Genomic DNA, 20,888 nt, shown 5'->3' with positions numbered 1-20,888 from the left:
AAAGAAAAGAGACCTTTGCTAGCAGGAACGCCGAGTTGGCAATAAGGGCTGATTTCTTGAACATTAGAAACAAAAGCTTGCCGAACTTTTGGAATTATTAATGGCAAATGAAATGGTGTTCTTAAGTTCTTTTGCGCCAAAATTATCTGGCAGAATTTCAACAGCGAAATAATATCTCTTCTTCTTAATGAAATCTTTCTCGTAAATTTAAAATATCTTGATGACTGTACTTGTTTTTTGCGAGCAGTTGCCTGAAATAAAATAAAAGAAACCGTGAGTGTTTTCTTTCACTAATCATAAAAATTACAATTTCTTCGATTGTGATTGGTTTAAGACTCCATTTTCCACTAATTCACTTGCCAAGTTGTTATCGGACAGTCCAATAAGCCAATCACATTCAAAGTTGTAGTTTAAATCAACCAATCACAACCTTAGCTCCAATCACCATAGAAACAGTGAACAGACTCCTAAATTGGGGATTTCTTTCTTTCTTTTAGAGCGACAATAAACAATTTATGCCTCCTTTGTCAGTGATAAACAAATCGGACTTCCGCTGGGAGGTTGTCGACTCAGTCCTACTACCATTACTTATTTCCGGCTATTTGTTAGCTTCTGTATAGATAACGTTATTTACCTGAAGAACTTTGCCCTTTCCGTTGATTCTTCGAATTGTCTGGCTTTTTTCGCAGCAAGTGCAATAACCTTTAGAAAAACAATCAAATGCCCTTTCATTCAATCATTGCGCATGGACTTCAACCGCTTGAAGAGGTTTTCAAGTGGTAGCTTTTAGAGAAGCTGAAATGGACTCAGAAGGGAGAAAGGCGAGTCACAATTTACAAACAATAAACTTAACGTTTCAACCGTCACCGCTGAGACAGAGTAAATGAATCATGCTTTATTATTAGGTATATCATGGTGAAATACTGTTCACTGTATGACTGATAACTGCTACGTATCAACTGTCTGTTATTACTCTTCCTGATTTCTACGAAAAGAGGGAGGAGCAACATAATCAAATCTTAGTTTTTTTTAGCTTTGCCGGTTTTTTTACCATAATGCAACGCGTTTTCAACCACAATGCATTGGGACAGCCTCGCTTTGAATAGGGGTGACGAACTATTACCTTTGAAACATTTCCACTGATTTAACCTGATACATTCTTTCAAGTACTTGTTTTTTTTTTTGACATGACCCAGAACGGGATTTTGGTGATAATCAATTTCAATGCATTTTGGACAGTTTATATTTTGGATAGTGCAGACAGAAGACATCTAAAAGTGGCGCATTGAAATCATTCCTCGCCTCAAATCGCTTTATTTCTACCACTCCATCTTGAACTCGTAGTTCTACAACGCACATATTAACTTTAATATCTGCAGCAATTACATATCCTTGGGCAATACTAGTTTTATAAATTGAGAGCCTAAAAGTCAAGTCTGAGTTAGTGTCCTTGTCTGTGCTTAAATGGAACTTGGCCATTAGCCAAGATTAAGGTGGCCGAACACCTTGCTAACGCAATGCAGCGCGCGCGCAAGGATTGCAAAAAAAAACTTACATAGGCCATTTCAGAAACGTGAGAGGACTGGGACGAGTTTCTCATACTTGCTTGGATTGAAAATCTAAACCCTTCAACTGAAATGTTACCAAATGAAAAGCTATCCAGCCAAGTTTGAGAGATTTCTACGGAAAATTGGCCAAATGGGACACTTGCAAAAGTTGCAAAATCCCATACAAACCCTAATAATTTTGTGGCCTGTCTACCCATTCCATACAAACTCTCTATTTTAGGTGATATTTGAAGATATATTATTTCACCATTTTCCTCCTCTAAATACATCTATTCTTGGTAAAGACTCTCAAACTTGGTTGATCTTTCATTTGAATGTCTTAGTTTTTTAAACAAACGGAAAACAACCAAACTCGTCCCAGTCCTCTCACGTTTCTGAAATGGTCTATGGCTTCAATACAGCAGTCATTTTATTTGCTCAATGCTTCAGCTAACTGTACTATTTTCTCTCATAATTGAACAAAGTGGTTTGATGGTTTTAGTATTTTATGAGAAATGTAAGAAAAGGTAGCGATGCAAAGAACTCTGCAATTCGCAGATTTTTCTTTGTTATCGAAGAACCCAGTTAAATGCAGCGCATGCGTAGTAAAGTTTAAAAATAGCGATTAAATGCAGAATATCTCGCGAACCACTCGTTAGAATTTAACGAAATTTGGCACGAAAATACTTTAGGAAATAAGTAACTGGAGTATTGAAAACAATTTGAACTTTAACAGAGGAACTTCTAGATATTCCAGTGAATCTTCAACAAGGAATAATTAAAGATCTCTCTGTCAAATGAATATTAAAATGGTCTTAACTTGTTAGCATCGATACAAGCTTGTTGCATGTAAATTATAAAAAGAAAATGTAACGACCAGATTTTCTGCAAGTGAACAAAACCGATTTTAAAAGCCTGTTTATATTTATTCATGTTGCCATGGAAACGGCATATACGTCAGCTTAACTAAAAACTAAAAACCAAAGTTCGTGTTGTTAACTTGCTTGCTACCATTTTTGGCGACCAAAGTGTTTTAAAGAAAAAGGTAAATGAAAAATAGGTATCAAAAACTGTGTTTAGCCACCTTAACCAGGTGATCTGGTGACGTAATTTGGAGGACTGGGAAGAAAAATTTTAACGCCGTATCCCACAACCACGCGCGGCCTTAGGTGTTGTTTCCAAACTCCCTGCAGTATTTCCATCGCCAAAACTCAACAGATCATTCCGTGTCTACCACATTTCCAGTTACTGAATGAACATTTAAGTACACCCGACTAGCACTAATCTCGCCTCTGCCATGTTGAATTCGAAAATAAGGCCGCGCGCGTTTGTGGGATACGGCGTTAAAATTTTTCTCAACAGTCCTCCGAATTACGTCACCAGATCACCTGGAAGTAGCAGAATGGGTTTTAAGTTCTGGGTGTGCGCATCTAAAAAAACTTGAACTCCAAACCCAATGGCAATGCTCAAAACACCCACTATAAGTCGTACCCTGACTCCAATTCCCTATTTTGGGACCCAAACCCACCTCATCCGGAATGCCAGCCAACCTCGCTGCATTGAAGCCGTAACTTTTGGGACAAGCGCCTTTGACAAATTTGTATAAAAACGTTATTGTCTCCTGGCTTGGGTCAGTGTCGTCTTCATTTTCAACCATACAGGCCTGGAATAAATTAAAGATTACAACGAAAATTGAATCTTCAAACCAACAAAAAAAGTCACTTTTTTGATATGTGGTCCGTTTCTCAAAAGTCCCGAAAACTTTCATCCAAAAAGCCATTTACGAAATTTCCACCCGCTTGTTCTGATATTTTGGTAAACAAAATGATTGGAGTTTGAGGACTTAAAACCTCTACGCTCCTAAGATTCAGGGGGAATTATAACGGCCGAGGAAGCCCGACATTTTTGGGACTTTCGAGAAAGTGTCCCTTATGTCAAATATTACAACTTAACGTTGTGCATTCTTCACAAACGGACTTCCTGCGTTTTTGCGCAGGCGCTGTCGTGCTTGCGCGCAGATGCCTCCGTCATTTTACCTTTTAGTTACGCTATGCTCTAATTCTACAGCACCTGGTCTTATGCATTTTCCTGTGATAAGCGATGGTTGCATGTGTTTTGTTTTGCTTCGCGAGGGGCTCATTTGATTGGCTGCTACTGATGCGATAAACCAGGAGCCCATCTGGAGCCTACAACTCTACTGTGTTCGTGCAACGGCGTTTTCACAAGTAAGGTTATTTTTAGATTGAATTACCCGCTAATTAGACTCCCACAGGAGCCCGATGACCAATTACAAGAAATTAAGCTGACGTCATAGGGTCACCGAACCGGAACTGCCTTTGTTTTTTGACCTAATTCGCGGGAAGGGCTAGTCTAAAAATAAACCTACTTGTGAAAACGCCGTTTCACAGACGCTGTATGGAAGTTGCAAGCTCCAGATGGGCTCCTGGATAAACTAAGTAAACTACCTTATCAATGGCGTTGGTTTTAAATCGATGTTAGATGTACTTTAGATGATCATCATTTATTTACCCTCGGATTTTACAGTAGCTTGGTGTAGCTAATATCTCCGAGCATTTATAGGACACTTGCATGATGACGCCATTTGACTACAAGTCCCAGAATCCTCTAAGGTTTTGCTTGTCTCATTAGATCTAATGTTATTTTTACCCCACTGGGAATACAAAATTCAAACAAGAAAAGAAAAACTGAATTCTGGTAGTTGAAGTCAAATGACGCTACCGTGAAAGTTGCCTATTCATGATACAGCACAGACGACAAACCACAAGGCACCGGGAGCTGCATTCCCTTCGCGAATAGTGTGTGGGCTCTTTTACGTCCCACTCCCACAGGGTTATGGACATTGGAAATGGGGAGGGGGGGGGGGGGCAACAGTTTATCGTCCTTCTCCAAAAGAAGACTAGAGAGTTTAACCATTTGCGGGTGCAATTCCAAAGGCAGCACTTAAACAGTCAGTCACTTTCTCCTCAGTTATTTTATGACAATGAGTGTTGGTCCGGCCAGAGTCGAACTCCCGCATGGCACCCCTGTAGTGCTCAACCAACTGAGCCACCAACTCTGGGCGATTGTTACAAAAACCCGAGTGCAGCGGAACAGGAGTCAGTTCCGAGATCTTTCCTTCACAAGGTTGGACTCTACCTTGAAAGCTATGGGAAACTCACGGGAGCTTGGACCATTGAACTAAGTTTAGGGAACAACTGTTTCGTTCTACTGCAGAAACAGGAATTGTTATTTCTTAGATATTCTTCTTTTTGCAAATATGACTCCATCTATTTTACTGAAGCTTACCATATGGCCAAGACGAACGTTCTGATCTGCGGAAAACTCTTCCACAAGTGAATGGTAATGTGTGGAGAAGAGAGTTCTGCATCTGATCTGCCTAGAAAGTTCGCTGACCACTGCGCAGGCGATAGCTGTCCCATCATACGTGGCAGTTCCCCGTCCAAGTTCGTCTACTATGACCAGGGAATGCTGGGTAGCGTGTTTGAGAATTGTGGATGTTTCATTGAGCTCCACAAAGAATGTACTCTCACCTAAAAACAAAATACGTTTTCTGCTGAAAGATATGTCATATGTGAATTAAATGAAGAAATTTATTTAACGATGTTCACTCGGGAATAATTGACTATAAAAAAATTGCGATAATATAGTTCTTAAAAACACAAACCGCTAAAAAACTAAACAACGCTAGTTGACGACATTTCGACGTTATCTCAACGTCATTATCAACTCAAAGATAATAATTCGAACGTACAAGCGGATTCCATACGTGTCAAACGCTTGGTTTTGCTTGTAAGTTATTTTTAATGCTTTGATTTCCTATTGTTGCTTTTACTATTTATACCCAGAAAACTTAATCATCTTTGACTTGATCATGAAACGTCGCCAACTAGCCTTTTTTAGGTTTTTTAGCTTTTTAATGATTTATCTTTTTAAGAAATATATTATAGCAATGTTTTATAGTCAAATGTTTTTCGAAAACACTTCTTCGTCGACTTGGGAATACACGGGAAAATCCGAGTGCTCCTCGGCAGGAGTCGGACCTACCGAAACCTTCCGATTACTAGTTCGGGAGCTATACGAGCCTCGTGGGAGCCAGGCCATTAGCCAAGATGCATGTTGCCATTATGCCGCGATAGTGCTAGGATTGTACTGAAAGCCACGTTATATGCCACCGGGGTTAACATAGGCCGTGTTTTCACGAGCGGTTTTTCAGGTCGCTTAGCGACTGACAACCAAAAATTCCGCTCAAAGTTAAGCCACTCGGCAAATTTCAATAGAATTCTCATTAAATTTAAGCCACCGAACCAGGTAGCTTAAGCGAGTTGGCAATTTCAAATCGGAAATACAACTGGCGCACTATTTTTACTATTGCATTGGCTGCTCTCTCCTCATTTAATCTTACCCGTGAAAACACGTATCATTTTTAAGTCGCTTAAAGAAGTCTGCAAACAAACCACTTTCAGGAATGTTGAGCGAGACAACGACTGTCGTGAAAACACGACCATAGAACATCTCTTTCAATACTACTCCAATGTTTTTCAGGTTGTAATCAATTCCTGAACTCGAGTCACTCGCCAAACCATTCGTGTCTATGGCTCACAGATAAGCCATTTAACAAGACGTTCTTTGTACCTGATAGAATTCTGTCTTGGGCACCAAGTCTTGTAAACACTCGATCCACAGGAGTCAGCCTACATTTCTCGGCTGGCACGAAACAACCCTGAAATTTAAACATTTACATCCTTTAAATCCATTTTTCCTTTAAGTTCCCCTTAACCTGATCAATATGCCTTGACTATCATTAAACACTTCAAATCCGCTTGCCCAATTTATGAAAACCATTTGACGGTAGACTTTTCCATTCCACATTCTCCCATGTAAGCCCTATCACCGATTGTTATCATGTTAACCAACCGTCATTGTTGCACCTTTAAAAATTTTTCTCCCATCTTTTATTCCCGAGGGCAAAGTTATGTTAATTGCCCACTGCCAAACATTTTTCCCTGTTTACACAGATTTTTCCACCTATCGGGAAACATTTGTTAAACAATTCTGCCTCAGCAGTGGACAAGAGAAACGGCATTTTCTCTTGCGTAGGATCATTGTATGATAATCACTTCACGAAATCAGCACTTAATACAGGTTGTCAAGCAGAATGAAGCTAGGAGAATAGGAAATTTTATGATAAGGTAAGAAGAAACAGAGATTTATTGACGGTTGAAGTAATGGCTTCGTTTGCTCGGTGGATGACAAATTTGCTATCAAAAGAAATTTGATGTTGGTATACAGTGTACAACAATAGTTTTTAAAGAATTTAACATGGAATTATGACCTTATTTTTCTACGAAAAACCTCGTTCCATGTGTATATCAAAACTGTTGCATTTCCTTTCAATTTATTTGTTTTCTTGTACAAGAATATCTGAAAAATATGGCTTCAGTATTATCATGTTGCTAGGTGCTTGCTTTAGAATGGTGACGTTATCTGACCAATCAGGACACGCCGGTGCCTCTATTATCACGTGACAAACTGAATCAGGGTTCACTACAACTTCTCGTGAGATTACTTTAAAGTTGGGCAAAAAGACCAAATACACCATGTATGCAACAAAAACAATGGAGCCTAAACACAACAGAGGATGAAAAGAGCTCCGTAGTCTCGAAGGATTTACACTGCTTACCATTTGGGCCATGATTACAATAAGACCAGCTTGTCTCATCAGAGTTGATTTACCACCCATGTTAGGACCAGTAACTAACACGCATGTGCTTTGACTGTTAACTGCTGTTTCCTCGCAGTCCGCCACCTGAGGCAAAAATTTCCAACTTAGAAAAACAAATTCCCGCACTGAGCGATTTTTGATCGAGTTTCATAAGTTCACAATATTGCTTAATTGACCACTCCCCTTGAGGGCTTTTCATGGCCATTGAAAAATATTACTTAAAAGAAACAAAAGGACAGACCAACTTTTAAGAATCCTAACTGGCCGGTGACATAACCAGTTGAACCAGGGATTACCAGGAAAAGAGCGGGCATTAAATCGACGGTTCTGAAGGCGAGCGCAACAGTGATTTACAGCATTGCTGCTGGCCAATTGCATGAGTAGATTACAAGTAACCAAAGATTCCAACCCTCCCATTTTGGCCGGAATCCTCCCCTTTTCGGGGAATATTTCTGGCCTCCTGTTGTCGCTTTATATACTCCGGGTCTTTGAAATTCATCCTAGCCAAAGAAAGAGAACGTTTTCTTTGATTAACCAGTCTTTTTAGCACGATTCTCTGCCCTTTTCGTGTGTTAAATTTGAGCTGGAAATTACCAATAAATGAAGCCCAAAGCTTAACCAAACTCCTGTCCATTTTTATGCTACATTCCCCATGCAAGGAAATATTGTTATCAAAAAAACTGATAGGGACTAATAGCCTTAGCTTTCACTGCCTCTTAAAAAACTCCACTATTTTTCATTGATTGTGATCTCAAAATGCAGGAAATGGCACCTTAAAAGATTTTCCCGGGGAAGCATGCCCCCCGGAGCCCCCTAGAGCCTCGCACCTGCGGGTACGCCGCTCCTAAAACTTCCCTTTTTTTGTTGACAGGGCTGCAATCTTTGAGTAACCGAAGGAAAGGGAAAAGTACTTACATCTTTTATCCCGATAACAGTGTCATTTGGAATGAATTCTCCACCACTGAAGGTTCGAGAAATGCATGGATGACGCCCGTCACGGATTTCTAAGAAAGGCTGTAGATTGAAAAAGCAAGATGTTATGTGATCAACTGCATTCTGCTTTGTCAGGGACTTTCAAGGCCTTCTTTCGTGACGATGACAGCTATGCACTTCACAAGGCTGTCACCGTTTGCGAGATAGTATATCATTTACCAAATCAGACTTTTTCCTCGATTTACAGTTTTCGAAAATGCGATAGACAAGAAATAAGAATTGCTCCCTAACATGACCTTGACTAGGAGAACCTATATATGGCAAACCTAAGCCTTGTTAAAATTTAATTATTTAATGTTGTTTGTTGAGATTTTTCATCATCGTAGCTATGAACGTTCCTTCAGAAGAAACAAAATAAATCTGAAAAAAAAAATCAGGGTTGAATAGGGTTAACCCATGACCTCTGCAATGCAGGAGCAGCGCTCTTGGAATAATTAAGCCAACCGAGTGCTGGCCATTTTGTATGATCGTAATAAAGCCGTAGAGTACGTGGGTATGAAGCCACAAAAGTTCATGACCTTGAAGCGTTTAATTCTGGTTCAGAGACGGGTTTTTTTTAGTTTTTAAGTTTCCCTATTTGAATGTAACGTAGCTCGTACATTCTCCCGCGCGCGCAGCATCGATCTTATTTTTGGTCCATATTTGGCCACAAATGTCCTAAAATCCCAAGCCTTGTTCAATGCTTCTGGCGGGGAATTTGTATCGAATTTTGCGGACAACTATACTTAACAGCGGGGGCAGCTGTAATGTCAACTATTTAACTATCATCCTGCGAAATCGCGCGGAATATCGCCTGATAGCGGTAGCCTCGCAGCTCCTACAAGGTCTCACCTGATTGGAGACCACCCTTGAGGTTTAACAAAAGAACAAATAACAGAAACAATGGCCCTTTTGTTTTAGGCCTAGGGTAACAGAAACAATGGCCCTTTTGTTTTAGGCCTAGGGTCCATTGTTTCTGTTATTTGTTCTTTTGTTAAACCTCAAGGGTGGTCTCCAATCAGGTGAGACCTTGTAAGAACTGCGAGGTGACCCAAAATCAGACGATATTCCGCAAGATTGAACAGGATAATTGTCTTATTATTCAACACCTTGTTGACAAAGCACAATTTTTTGCGTTTATTGGGAAAAATGCTGGAAGAACTACCATTTTTCTCATCGACACACAAAATTACGTTGAGTACGCACGACGAATATGGAGCGTGCTACGACCATATTTGGACATTTGTCACAAGGTGTTGAATAATAATACTACTACTTACTAACAGTAAGGGCCCTTAAACTTGTTTAGTAAGGTGTAATACCTGGTAATCGCCTGCCTCAGTTAGTTCTGGAAGAACGATCTCTGGTCTACACATTGGTCCGTCACATTGTGAGCTGAAAAGTAATTGAACCGTTGATACCGAGTTGACGATATTTTCATTTTTTAAAAATTCATTTACCACAAATCTATTACATAAATACATGACCGTAACAGGAATAAAAAGAATATCAGAGGGGCGAGGAAAGTTCAAAGGAAAAAAAACAGTTTATAGGCATTCGGATTCCTAATGTGAACAACTACAAGGAAAAAGACAGTAAATAAGAGCACGAGTGAGTTTAAAGGGGCTATGCCACACAAAATGATTAGTAATTTCATGACACCCAAAATGCCCAATAAGTAGAATGAAACATTGCAATAACCACTGTTGAACTGTTAAAGTGCCCCTGTGATCAAAAAAACCACTTCCTTTTTTCCTTCAGATTTTGAAAGTGTGTTTGCTTAACACCTGACTGGCAAAATTTTGAGCTTTGATTTTTATCCAAAGGCCGTTTACTTTGAGTGTAAGTTTTGGATTTCACGGTCCGCCATTACTCACGTTCAAAACTGACCGATTGGACCTCAGACGGTTGGATCCAGGGAAAAGTGACGTCAGAGGCTCACTAGCTTAAAATTTCAGCGTGTGAACGCAGCTTATTATATATGCAAAGCGTGAGTTTAAACGTCTGAAAGCCCAAAACCCCCGTGCTGCATATTAATTCTGCGGCGTACACACGTATTGCATTCTTAAACTGGTGAGCCTTTGACGCCATTTTCTCCTCGATCCAGCTCTCTCAAGAACATAATGTTAGTAATGGCGGACCATTAAATAGGAAAATTACAGTTAAAATAAAGAGGTGTCTTTTTGAAATCAAGGCTTAAAACGTAGGTCACTTAGTGTTTTGTTAACATAGTTTTGAAATCCAAAGAAAAATATGAATTGATTTTTTTGGTCACAGGGGCACTTTAAAGAAATACAGAAAAAAAAGAAAAGAAATACAGCAAAAAGAAAAGAAGCATGGATGGACACAAATGGATAAGATTGAAACGAACTGCATTGGGTAATCTTGAAAAAAAGTCGGCCCAACGTTTTTAAAGTTCATGTCAAATCGCCATTTGCTCAGAATCACCTTGCTTGTGATGTAATGATAATTTTATCAGTAAAGGAATTCCACTGAGTTTAAACTCGTGATTAACTAAAGATTTCCCCTGAACACCCAAAATAATGCGACATAGCCCCTTCAGTTCTCTCGATATGAACCTTTTTCGCAAAATCTTAACTTTGGGAATTCCACACCTTAGGTCGTTGGTGAAGGATTGGAAATTATAAAATAATTGGGATAGTACACGCACTCTAATTGGTCAATAACTGTGTTTAGCAAGATGAGAGTATGTAAACACGGCTGTGACATCACACGAATTTTGATTGATTATGTGTTGTTAGACGCTTGATTGGCTGTAAGGAAATATGAGCGTGTATCAAAAAAATTGTTTCAATCAAGAAGTAAAAAAAACTTGCATTTTCCTTCATTTGTCGAATTATTTTTGAGAAATATTTTAAAAAGGCAATAGAGGACTTTTTCCCGTGTTTACATAGTCTCGACAGTTTTGCAAACCCGGGACGCACAACTGTCTCAAATTCTCCCAACTCCCCCTAATGTTTAGATGAGGCTATGTCAACACGAAAAAAGTCCTCTATTGCTTAACTGTTTGATGAGCTCTACCGCAGATGTGATCTCAAAGGAAGCAACGAAACCCTCACTGAAAAAATCACTTCGCGGCGATGATGGAAATTAGCGTTACTGTTGAACGACATTAGGCCTATATCTTTCCTTCAATGAACGCTTGCCAACATTGTGCACGCATTTCGCAACGCGTTTAACCTCGCCACAAATATTGACCAGCATAGGTGCAGTACATGTGTTCCCCATTGATGAAAAATTGTAGTTAAGTGAAAGTTTGGACTGACCTGTATGAAGCGAGGCTTATCAGGGAATCCAACACAGCTAAGCACTGGACTGCTTGGTCCCAAGTCTTGTATCTGTTAGAACAGCGCCACAGAAAGAAACGCCAGCTCAATGACAAAATAAAAATCACCGCAGACACATTTAAACAAAACCATATTGAAATTTTAGGCGCAAAAAGTAAATTCGTGTCAGTGAGATGCTGGAAATAACAACATAACAGTAAAACAAAATACATGTTAGAGACTGCATATATGCTGGTTTGCCGAAGAACAGCGCTCAATTCAGAGGATTAGTTTCCGGGCAAAACCATGGCGGCCGTTTGTTAGTTTAGGGGCACAAATATGCATACCACAACGGACATGAAAGTCAAGGATCTCAAAAGCCATTTTTATAGTTGAGGGCTTAACTGTAGAATACCCGGCCACTCCAAAACAATTTTAAAAATTGCGGCTACGTGGCTACGCTGTTACGCGCAAACTATGGCTACGCCCAATTACTGCTCCAGCGTCAGAAAGACTAGACACTTAAATAAAGTTACTTTCCTTTCCTGGGGAAGGTCAACTTACTCTTGATCAAACTTGTGGAACACATGTCTCATGGTGTCTTTCAGGGCTTCTTCTCGCCTTTCCTCCGCGTTCACTAACTCTGCCAGCTTGTCTTCGATCTTCGCTGTCCAGTACCGTTTGAATCCTTTTTTCTGCGACTGCAATGTGTATTCGTCTGGAATTTTACGAATTGAATCTGGAACTTCAAGCTGATAACGATTTTTGGCTGGAACGAAGGAAAGAAACGCAGACAGCATTCATGAAACGCAAAACAACCTTCAAAGTTACTGCTCTTACTCATTCTAAGTGGGAATCTTTACTGACATCAATTTTCAGATTATGTCTCATCAAGATAGGGATTTGTTTCATGCTGGCATTTTTCTATAAACTTTTGCATAATAGGCTTAATAATGCACGCAGTTGATTGGTTCTCATCTATGGTCAATTAAAGTACAGACGCATAGCTGACGTCACCATCAAAACCACCTTCAGTTTTTAATTCTTTTTAATATTCAATCTTCGTTCACTGTCTAAAATCCGCACGCGTCATTGGTTAAAATTGATCACATGAGATCCCGTTACCTAGCGACATCAAAGTGACAGAGTGCGTTATTACAATAACGCATAAAAACTGTGCAGTGTTCTTCAACTTCAAACGTATATGGCTTCAAGTTCAAGATTTTCCGAGGTTAGGGAGGAAAAATTACTGAAATAATTGACGCTGCCATCCCGGAAAACACAAAAAGGCAAACCACTTGGAGTGTGTCTATTTTCAATGGTGAGTTGAGCAAAACTGAGTTTTTTGCTTTCTTGGCAAGTCTCGCTCTCTTTTTTCTCTTTTGATGTCGAAGTGTGTGTAGCTTTGTCAAAAATGTTTATTATTGGTAGTAAGTTAAAGATTCTTGGCTATTGAATGTTCTTGTTTTCATTTGTTTTTCTTTAGTTCATTGTTTTCTCATTCAAACAGGTCGGGCGGGAAGCCATTATAAGTCCATCGCCAGCAGTGAACTCAAATTGAATATTAAAAGAGTTTAAGACTGTTAGTTCGTGTTTTGTTTACAAATACACGCACTTGCTTACTGTACAATGAACTCGAAATTTTCAATACTGCACGAAGCGAAGCTGTGTGCACAATTGAAAATTTCCAGTTCATTGTACAATAAGCAAGTGCGTGTATTGGAAAACAAAACACTCACAACAGTCACTAACTCTTTTAATATTCAATTTGAGTTCACTCCTGTTCGAAGTTTTTACTTACCTGAACCCCAGTAAGTGACCTGAACAAACACAAAGAAATATAAAACAAATAAGTGTATTCAATGACATACCCATAAAAAAATGCACGTTTTTGCTTGGCCTACGATGTCCCCATTACTATTTCACATCCTCTACCACGAAAAGTTACAAAGGATTCGCAAACGCTACGCAAGCCATAAAAGTACAACTACACTAACTCTTGCTAAGTTTCTCATTATATTTTGGCTTTTGCTTGCTCTTTAGCGACCCCTACTCAATCCCTCCCCCTCAATAAATGCTGTAAGTCAGTGAGTCAAAAAAAGGGCTGACAACGGCCACAGAAGTCCAAGACCATCAATGAGGACGCCGACAGAAAATGGCATTTAATCAGTAAAACAATGGTTTGGCAAGTCCATATCAACTTTTGTTCATTTTTTCCCATTCTTTGCAGGTCTTTATGGCAAACGCAAGCTCGCGATGGTAAAGTTTGTACTTTCTTTCTTATTTTGAATGTTTCTTGAAATAAACATTTTGTCTCCTACGAGGGCCCATTAGAAAGTTTACTCTGTCCGTTGCTGGGTGATTAGACATGTCAATGAGGAACCGGGATAAAGTTGGTTAACAGTTGGGCTGGTTTGTAGATGTTAATTACACTGGAACAGTTACGAAAAAGATAAAAAAGAAGCGCAAACTTAAAATTTTCTGTGATGTTTCCGTCATAGATCTCAGGGTTCCTAATATTGACGAAGGGGGGTAGGTAGGAAGTTGAGGGGGTGGTGGAGCGAAGTGTTGGTGGTGGAGGGAGGTGTTGGTGATATAGGAGTAACAGTGTGTATTTTGCAGGCTTGAATGTCCACTGTTAAAACAATTCTTGTTGCAGAATGAAAATTCGGGTAGTTACCGTCCTACCAAATTGCTAAATGTGGGTCCTACCAATATGGCAGCGCCAAATGACTACGGAGAATTGATATTTTAAGATTGACACTGACCCTGCATCCCAGTACTGCACACTGCTTCTTGAGATACTGGTCAAACCATAGGGTAGCAGCATTAATGTCTGCCAGGGCGCCATCATAGTCAGGATCGACACCTGCAAAAAAAAATGTCAAGAAATGTTGGTCGCGAAATTCCGAGTGTGGGCTCATATACAGCAATTTAACGGTATGCTCAAATAAGCATGTCTCCTCTGTCTCGGAGAAATTCATATATATAAGCTGCAAAATGCTTTATATCAGGTTCATATTCTCTCATATTTCATATGGGTACCAAATGTTGATAGACTGTGCGTCGTACAATTCTGGGAGAATTATGCCGTTGAAGGCAGTGAGGTGATCATGATCAAAGAAGAGGGTTGGTGTAGTGCATAGAGTTCTCACACTACCACTGAGTCTGTTGGTTTTCTTATCTACCCAAGACGATTTTTCTTTTTCTGGGTACGGTACCTTGGTCTTATTGGCCTCTCATTAAAAACCATCATTTGAGTTAAAGGGGCTATGTCACGTTATTTTCGGGTATTTAGGGGAAATCTTTAGTTAACAGAGAGTTTAAGCATAGACAACGGTTACGACAACGACAAGGCATGGACCAGAGACTTCGTTGCATCCACAGATAGATATTTCCTGATCTGCCTGATATTATACAGGCTAAATAATGCCTTGCTGCAGACCCTGTTAATTTGGTCACTCATCGACATATGGTGATCAAACAATACATCCAGATTACGAACGCATTCAACTGGCTTAATGACTTTCTAAAGTGGTTATTTCAATGTTTCATTCTATCTTTTGGACATTTTGGGTGTCAAGAACTGACATCATTTTGCGTGACATAGCCCCTTTAAGGGCCAAGACGAATAGTATTATAAATGTACCCAATAAATGGCTATTATTTTTAATGTGTACTGCAAAGAGAGAACTGTATTAAAATAGACCTTTTTACCGATACGGCAGCCATTTTGATTTCTATTGTTTTTTTTTTAATTTATTTATTTATTAACAATACTTACTATAAGTACAATACTAATGATCCCTACCTACAATACTTACAATACTTACGATACTTACGATCCCTACCTACTTAACAAACCAAAGGGTATTAATTTACACCATACAATACAAAAAAAAAATACAAAAAAGGAACAAAACAAAAAAAAAAACAACAACAACAACAAAAACAAAAAACAACAAAACAAAACAAAACAAAGCCCTTTGCAACACAAACAGTAATTAGGTTCTTTCAATTACAAGTCGTAGGACTGTAATGTGAGATGAATAGGTGGAAGCCTTCTATTTTAGGACAATGACTGCGTGTTCTACACGTTTCGAAAGACATTATGGGATGCTCAGGGGGCAAATTAAAATCTATTTGCCCCCTGGGTATCCCATAATAGCTATTCGAAACAATAGAAATCAAAATGGCCTCCATATCGGTAAAAAGGTCTATTGGATAATTTTCACCGTTTTGCGACAAGCAGCAGCCTGTTGTTTGCCAATGACGGCAAATGCAAAGTTTGATTTCCCTAATAACATCAGATGCTGTACAAACCCACCTGGCTTTGGTAAAATGACTCCTTCATTCCTTGCCTTATTATGGTCAAACGCATGCTATGCACAACAAAAACAAAGAAAATGCTTCAACAAGCTTAACACAGCATAAATTTTAGAAATTTACTACCAGAAAAAGGTGGCGCAAAACAGGCCTGTGATTTTTGCTTTTGAGTACCTTGAATGCGAACAAAAGATCTTTGAGACGGGGAAACTGTCCTTCCTCTGAAACAACTTGACTGAGTAGTTTGGACCTAAATGTGAAACCAAGGAGTCATAAACATTAAATCACAGGAAACCGTGGGTCAAGTTAAGAATTCAAGTCAGAATAACACTATGTTCTTTGATGGAGCAGTTTTCAAATGACTGTCGAACTGTCGAAAGTAATTACGCGATTGCAATTGCTACGCTTAGTGATTGATTTAAAAATCTCGCGCCAGTTTATCAACCCATGAGAAGAAAAATCAAAACCACCCGAGACTTGCACGCGCGATTTTTTCCGCACTTTGAGCAAGTTACATGGAATTGCTACAAATTGGAATTGGTTCCTTGTAATGTTTGCATCTGCTGTGATTGGTCGAAGTAATTACTTTGGTATTTGATTTACACTCAATTGAAAACCGCTCTATAAAGGAATTGATTGAGAGTTACCCTGAGAAGAAAAGGTACAATGTTTACAGATGCAAATACTGTATTTACTAGAACAAGCGCCACGGCGCTCATTTAATTTTTCGCCCCTCAAGTGCAGCGCTTATTTAAGAATTGGATGCCACACAAAAATATTTCTGTACGGAGATTAACAGAAACGTCTTCTGATAGTAACCATTTGACTCTTACGGCATTTTAATGGAGGAACAGTGAGTCCGGTTTTGCTTATCTCGTGCTAATTAGAGGTATTGTTATTTTTACCCCACTAAGAACACAAAACGTAAATAAGAACAAACAACCTGAATTCTGGTCGTTGTGGTCAAATGACGCCATCGCGAAAGTTGCCTATTGAGTAGATGCCAATCAAATTGGGTACGAGCTGACTGTCTGTCATTTCTTCATAAAAAAGTTCGGAATGCTAATGTACCTGAATGAAGAGGAGTGGTCTCGAAATAGCGCAACAATCTCGGTTGCCTTACTGAAGCCTTCCAACACAGTAAGGAAATCATTTATTTTCCGTTTACTGTATGTGTCTTCATTGTACAAAATGGCTCGGTGAGCTGGGTGATTTTGATCCTTTGGTAAACTCAATGTATGGATTCTGGAAAAGAAAAGGATATTTTCATTTTTGTTACAATAACTTCTGTGAAAGATAAGAAAAACAACAAATAATTTCACAAAAAGAAATTTGGGCCCTGTTTCAAGCAGATGTGGTTAGTGCTAATGTGATGCTAAGGTGACCCTAGCAATGGAGGGTCCAACCCTAAGCTTTGAATTTCTTATCTTGATCAACAGGAGTCATGTTTAGGCTGTCTACACCTTACAACAATTATATCAATAATGCGCATGCGTTCTGTGCCATTGTGCTTACCACATGGAGAAAACGAAGAAAAAAACTGCAAAACTAATCAATATCATCTTTATTTTTATACTACTAGCAGAGCTGTGAGTAGTCAAGGGGTTAGTCACGTAAGGCTCAGGGACCGCTTAACCTCTCCCTCTTTGGATTGAAAGTGGTGCAGGGGACCCCAAAACTCTCAGATGTGATTCTGTAAAATCTCTTCACAAGATCAATGAAATGTCAGTCACACAGGCATCGAGAATGAAGATATCTATCAGCTGCGATTTAACGATAATTTTATCAGTAAAAAAATGCCACAATACCATTGTCAAGTTTTAAACTCGTGGTTAACAAAAAATTTCCCCTATACACCCTAAAATAACATGAGATAACCCCTTTAAATCTCTTGTGGATTCAACCCTATTTGTTTGTTGAAAACTGGCTTTGGCCAAACAGAGAACCTCTACAGATGAATACTAAGCATTTTGCTTAGCTCTATTCTTGCATACTTTTTTAATAATCTTTCCAAGTCTGGTAAGGTGCACAACAGTTCTTTGCATTCTGCTATCAATCCCTGGTTGGCCATAAAATCCTCAACTGCATTCAATCTGTACGAAAACGAAAAAAAAGTTAACTGAAATATCATTAAAATATCATTTAAGAAGCAAGTGGGGACTGAAAATGAGCCCAGATCTTAAGGACAGAGCAAGCCTCGCAGTTTTTTTTCCCCACACATAGACCAACATGCAATAGCAATTGCATAATCCAACAACTGATCAAGGCTGCATTCCATTTTATATCCACTGCAAGGCTGCTGCCTAAGAAAATTTTAAAGGGGCCCTCAGAGCTAAACGCTGAGAACTTAGGAGCCCAACATATGAAGTGAAAGGTGTTGCTGTGAAAAATTAAGGCGCCCAGAGCTATTCTTTGGGAGCCCCAGGCTACCGGGCTCCTGTTAGGCAACAGCCTTATCCACACCCTCTCTATGGAGTGGATGACACTACAAAACAACAAAGTTGAAAGCACTGGTGAAATCAATGTCCCCTCTCCAAAATAAATTGACAAAAATGAATAAAAATAGGGCATTTTGATTCATTCTCTGGTAGTATGTGCAAGGGGTCTGATGGTTGAAGAGGCCTAGATAAATTATTTTGTGGATATTTAGATGGTGTGGCCCATGGGTAGGAATATTCCAGAAAGACAGCATTGTACCCAAATCAAGAATTCTTGAGGACAATATAACACAGTGTTCATTGCTTACTGATTAAGGCACAAACCTGTCATTAATTGCAGATGGATTGCATAGAGGTGCACAAAGCCACTGCTTAAACAAACGTTTACCTAAGGTAAAAGAAACAGAAATATCATCCTGATGTCACTAGTGATCGAATGTGCAACGGTACATCACAAGATGGCTGTTAATGAGTCTAAATATAAATAACAATTTTTGTTATATCACTCGGGCTTGACAGGTTTTGTTTTGTATCTTTTGGTGGTTGCTTTTTTATTGTACCGCAGCTGTACATTAACTCTTCACTCACCAAATGCTGTAGAACAGTGGTCTATTTTCTCCAGTAAGGTGCCTTCAGTGGATGAATCAGGACCATTTGGGATGATCTCCAGGTTTGTCAGGGTTATATTATCAAGAATCTGTTGGGATAAATGTTAAATTAATATTATTCTAAGAATCAAAAAATTTTCACAAAATTTAATAGGCAATCTCTGTGAATGAATAAAATGTCCCATCACTATACAACAAATACCATATGCTGTCTTCCTTTTACAAAAGCTGCACTTCTCCCAATGTTTGGAGAGCTATCCAGAGGGATGTATTCCTGAGTAGATATGAAAGCAAACAATATCATCGTCAGAAAACCAGGAGCAAATTTAATCAAAGATCTATACATAATGATTTCCACAAGGGATCCCAGAAATACTTTGGATGATCTCAGGGATCTTCTAACATCCTTACAAATATCATTTGAGACCATCAACTTTATCTCCCCCTGAGAATTATACAACATACACCCAAACATACTTCATTGACTGTTCCCTATCGGGGCTTTTCAGGGCCAATGAAACCAAATCAATGAAACAACATCAACAACAAGTGTCAAGAAACACAAATAGCCCTGAAATGACAAGGGCAGTTGAGAAGTTAACCCAGGGACTACCGGGATCATAAAATACGCCATTTCAAAATATCAAATATTCAGCTTGATAGCGAGGCAGTGAGGACAAAAACAATACAAACATGTTGGAATGAATGTGAAAAATATTTACTTATCATCCACTTTCTTTTGTCTTTGTCCTTAAAACCTCTCTTTCAAGCTGAATTTTAATATATCAAAAAAAAGGCCTATTCAATGAGTGGTCACAACAGCGAGGCTGCTGCCTAAGGAAATTTTTGGGGAGCCCTTCGGGCTTCCAACATTAAAAGTTAGTAGCCAGAGTCATTTTTTCAAGAGCCCAGAATTAATTAATTCCAGCTGGGATCATATTTACAAGAAAGTGAGGATGAATCAGGGCGCCCGTTCGGGCTACTCGTTCAGAAATTTGGTCGCCCGCGCTTGCAAATAAGGCGCCCCAGGTGACGGTTAGGCAGCAACCTTGCAACAGGTCCTGAACACAGGAACTCTGGTTCTCAAGGCAAGCACCATAACCACTGGGCAAATTATCAGAGTGTGAAGTGATATGAAATATTCACATAGAATACAACAGAGTGTCTGAAAGCACTAGCTCTACCAGTTGAGCTACAAGGCCAGACAGGAGCAGGCCATAGCAATTTGAGATGGTGGAGTGGTTTTCAACTGAGTGTCGAAAGTAATTAGCGAATTGCATTGGTTTTGCATTGTTCCACTCAGTGATTGGTTCAAAGTTCTTGCGCCATTTTGTCAACCAATCAGAAGTGAAAAGAAAACCAATCATGGCTTGCATGTGCACATTTTCCCGCACTTTGTGTTGGCTATGTGTAATTACTTTGAGTTTTGGTTGGTTTACTGGATTGTCTCCGTCCTTTATGATTGGCCAAAGTAATAGGCCATTTCGGAGTTCATGTCTGCCTACTCTTCAACGCGAGTCTAAGTGCGAAGTTTTTGTGATGGTAATAAGTTCTACTTTACATATGAATGAAAACTAATTTTCATAACAAAAACTTCACACTTAGACTCGTCTTGAAGAGGAGGCAGACATGAACTCAGAAATGGCCTATTAATTTGGTTTTGGTTTTACGAGACTCAATTGAAACTCGCTCTATTTAACACTAATCTATTCGGAAGGTCAGATCTTTTTTCTGTCCTTGTATGGGTCTGTTCCATTACTAGAGCTCACACTCAGCTGGATTACATGGGAATAATTTTGTTGAAATTTAAGCCCACGACACCCAACACCCTTAATCATCTTCTTAATTTAAATGCTTGCATTTTGCATTTACCTGCTTGCTGGCTTGTTGGCCAACCCATTTTGCCTTGTGTTGTATAATCCTTTTCCCTAAACTCCTGGTAAGTACTTATGGGGTTGGTACATGTA

General features: G+C 39.2%; 2 protein-coding genes across 3 annotated transcripts in view; one reads left to right on the top strand and one right to left on the bottom strand.

Moving 5' to 3' along the window:
* Window positions 1-277, top strand: part of LOC138004340 (methyltransferase N6AMT1-like) — a 16,139-nt gene extending 15,862 nt beyond the window's left edge. For both annotated transcript variants that reach the window (XM_068850827.1, XM_068850825.1), the window contains one exon: window positions 1-277. This exon is cut by the window's left edge and continues 1,436 nt beyond it. The gene's annotated coding sequence lies outside the window, so the exon portion shown is untranslated.
* Window positions 114-20,888, bottom strand: part of LOC138004338 (DNA mismatch repair protein Msh6-like) — a 41,335-nt gene continuing 20,560 nt past the window's right edge. The window contains exons 21-39 of the mRNA XM_068850822.1: window positions 19,124-19,195; window positions 18,902-19,010; window positions 18,638-18,701; window positions 17,870-17,968; window positions 16,947-17,120; window positions 16,050-16,125; window positions 15,877-15,931; window positions 14,318-14,418; window positions 13,351-13,369; window positions 12,114-12,318; window positions 11,550-11,621; window positions 9,585-9,657; window positions 8,206-8,304; window positions 7,249-7,374; window positions 6,201-6,288; window positions 4,854-5,098; window positions 3,076-3,210; window positions 635-702; window positions 114-251 (exon numbers count right to left, since the gene is read on the bottom strand). Of these exons, the coding sequence (XP_068706923.1) occupies window positions 185-251; window positions 635-702; window positions 3,076-3,210; window positions 4,854-5,098; window positions 6,201-6,288; window positions 7,249-7,374; window positions 8,206-8,304; window positions 9,585-9,657; window positions 11,550-11,621; window positions 12,114-12,318; window positions 13,351-13,369; window positions 14,318-14,418; window positions 15,877-15,931; window positions 16,050-16,125; window positions 16,947-17,120; window positions 17,870-17,968; window positions 18,638-18,701; window positions 18,902-19,010; window positions 19,124-19,195 (1,947 nt within the window). The 3' untranslated portion in view covers window positions 114-184. The remainder of the gene's footprint in view (window positions 252-634; window positions 703-3,075; window positions 3,211-4,853; window positions 5,099-6,200; window positions 6,289-7,248; window positions 7,375-8,205; window positions 8,305-9,584; window positions 9,658-11,549; window positions 11,622-12,113; window positions 12,319-13,350; window positions 13,370-14,317; window positions 14,419-15,876; window positions 15,932-16,049; window positions 16,126-16,946; window positions 17,121-17,869; window positions 17,969-18,637; window positions 18,702-18,901; window positions 19,011-19,123; window positions 19,196-20,888) is intronic.

This window comes from Montipora foliosa, chromosome 5 (assembly GCF_036669935.1).
Source record: "Montipora foliosa isolate CH-2021 chromosome 5, ASM3666993v2, whole genome shotgun sequence".
NCBI lineage: Eukaryota > Metazoa > Cnidaria > Anthozoa > Scleractinia > Acroporidae > Montipora > Montipora foliosa.
Note: the sequence above shows the minus strand (reverse complement) of the source record. Positions and strands in the feature narration are given on the sequence as shown.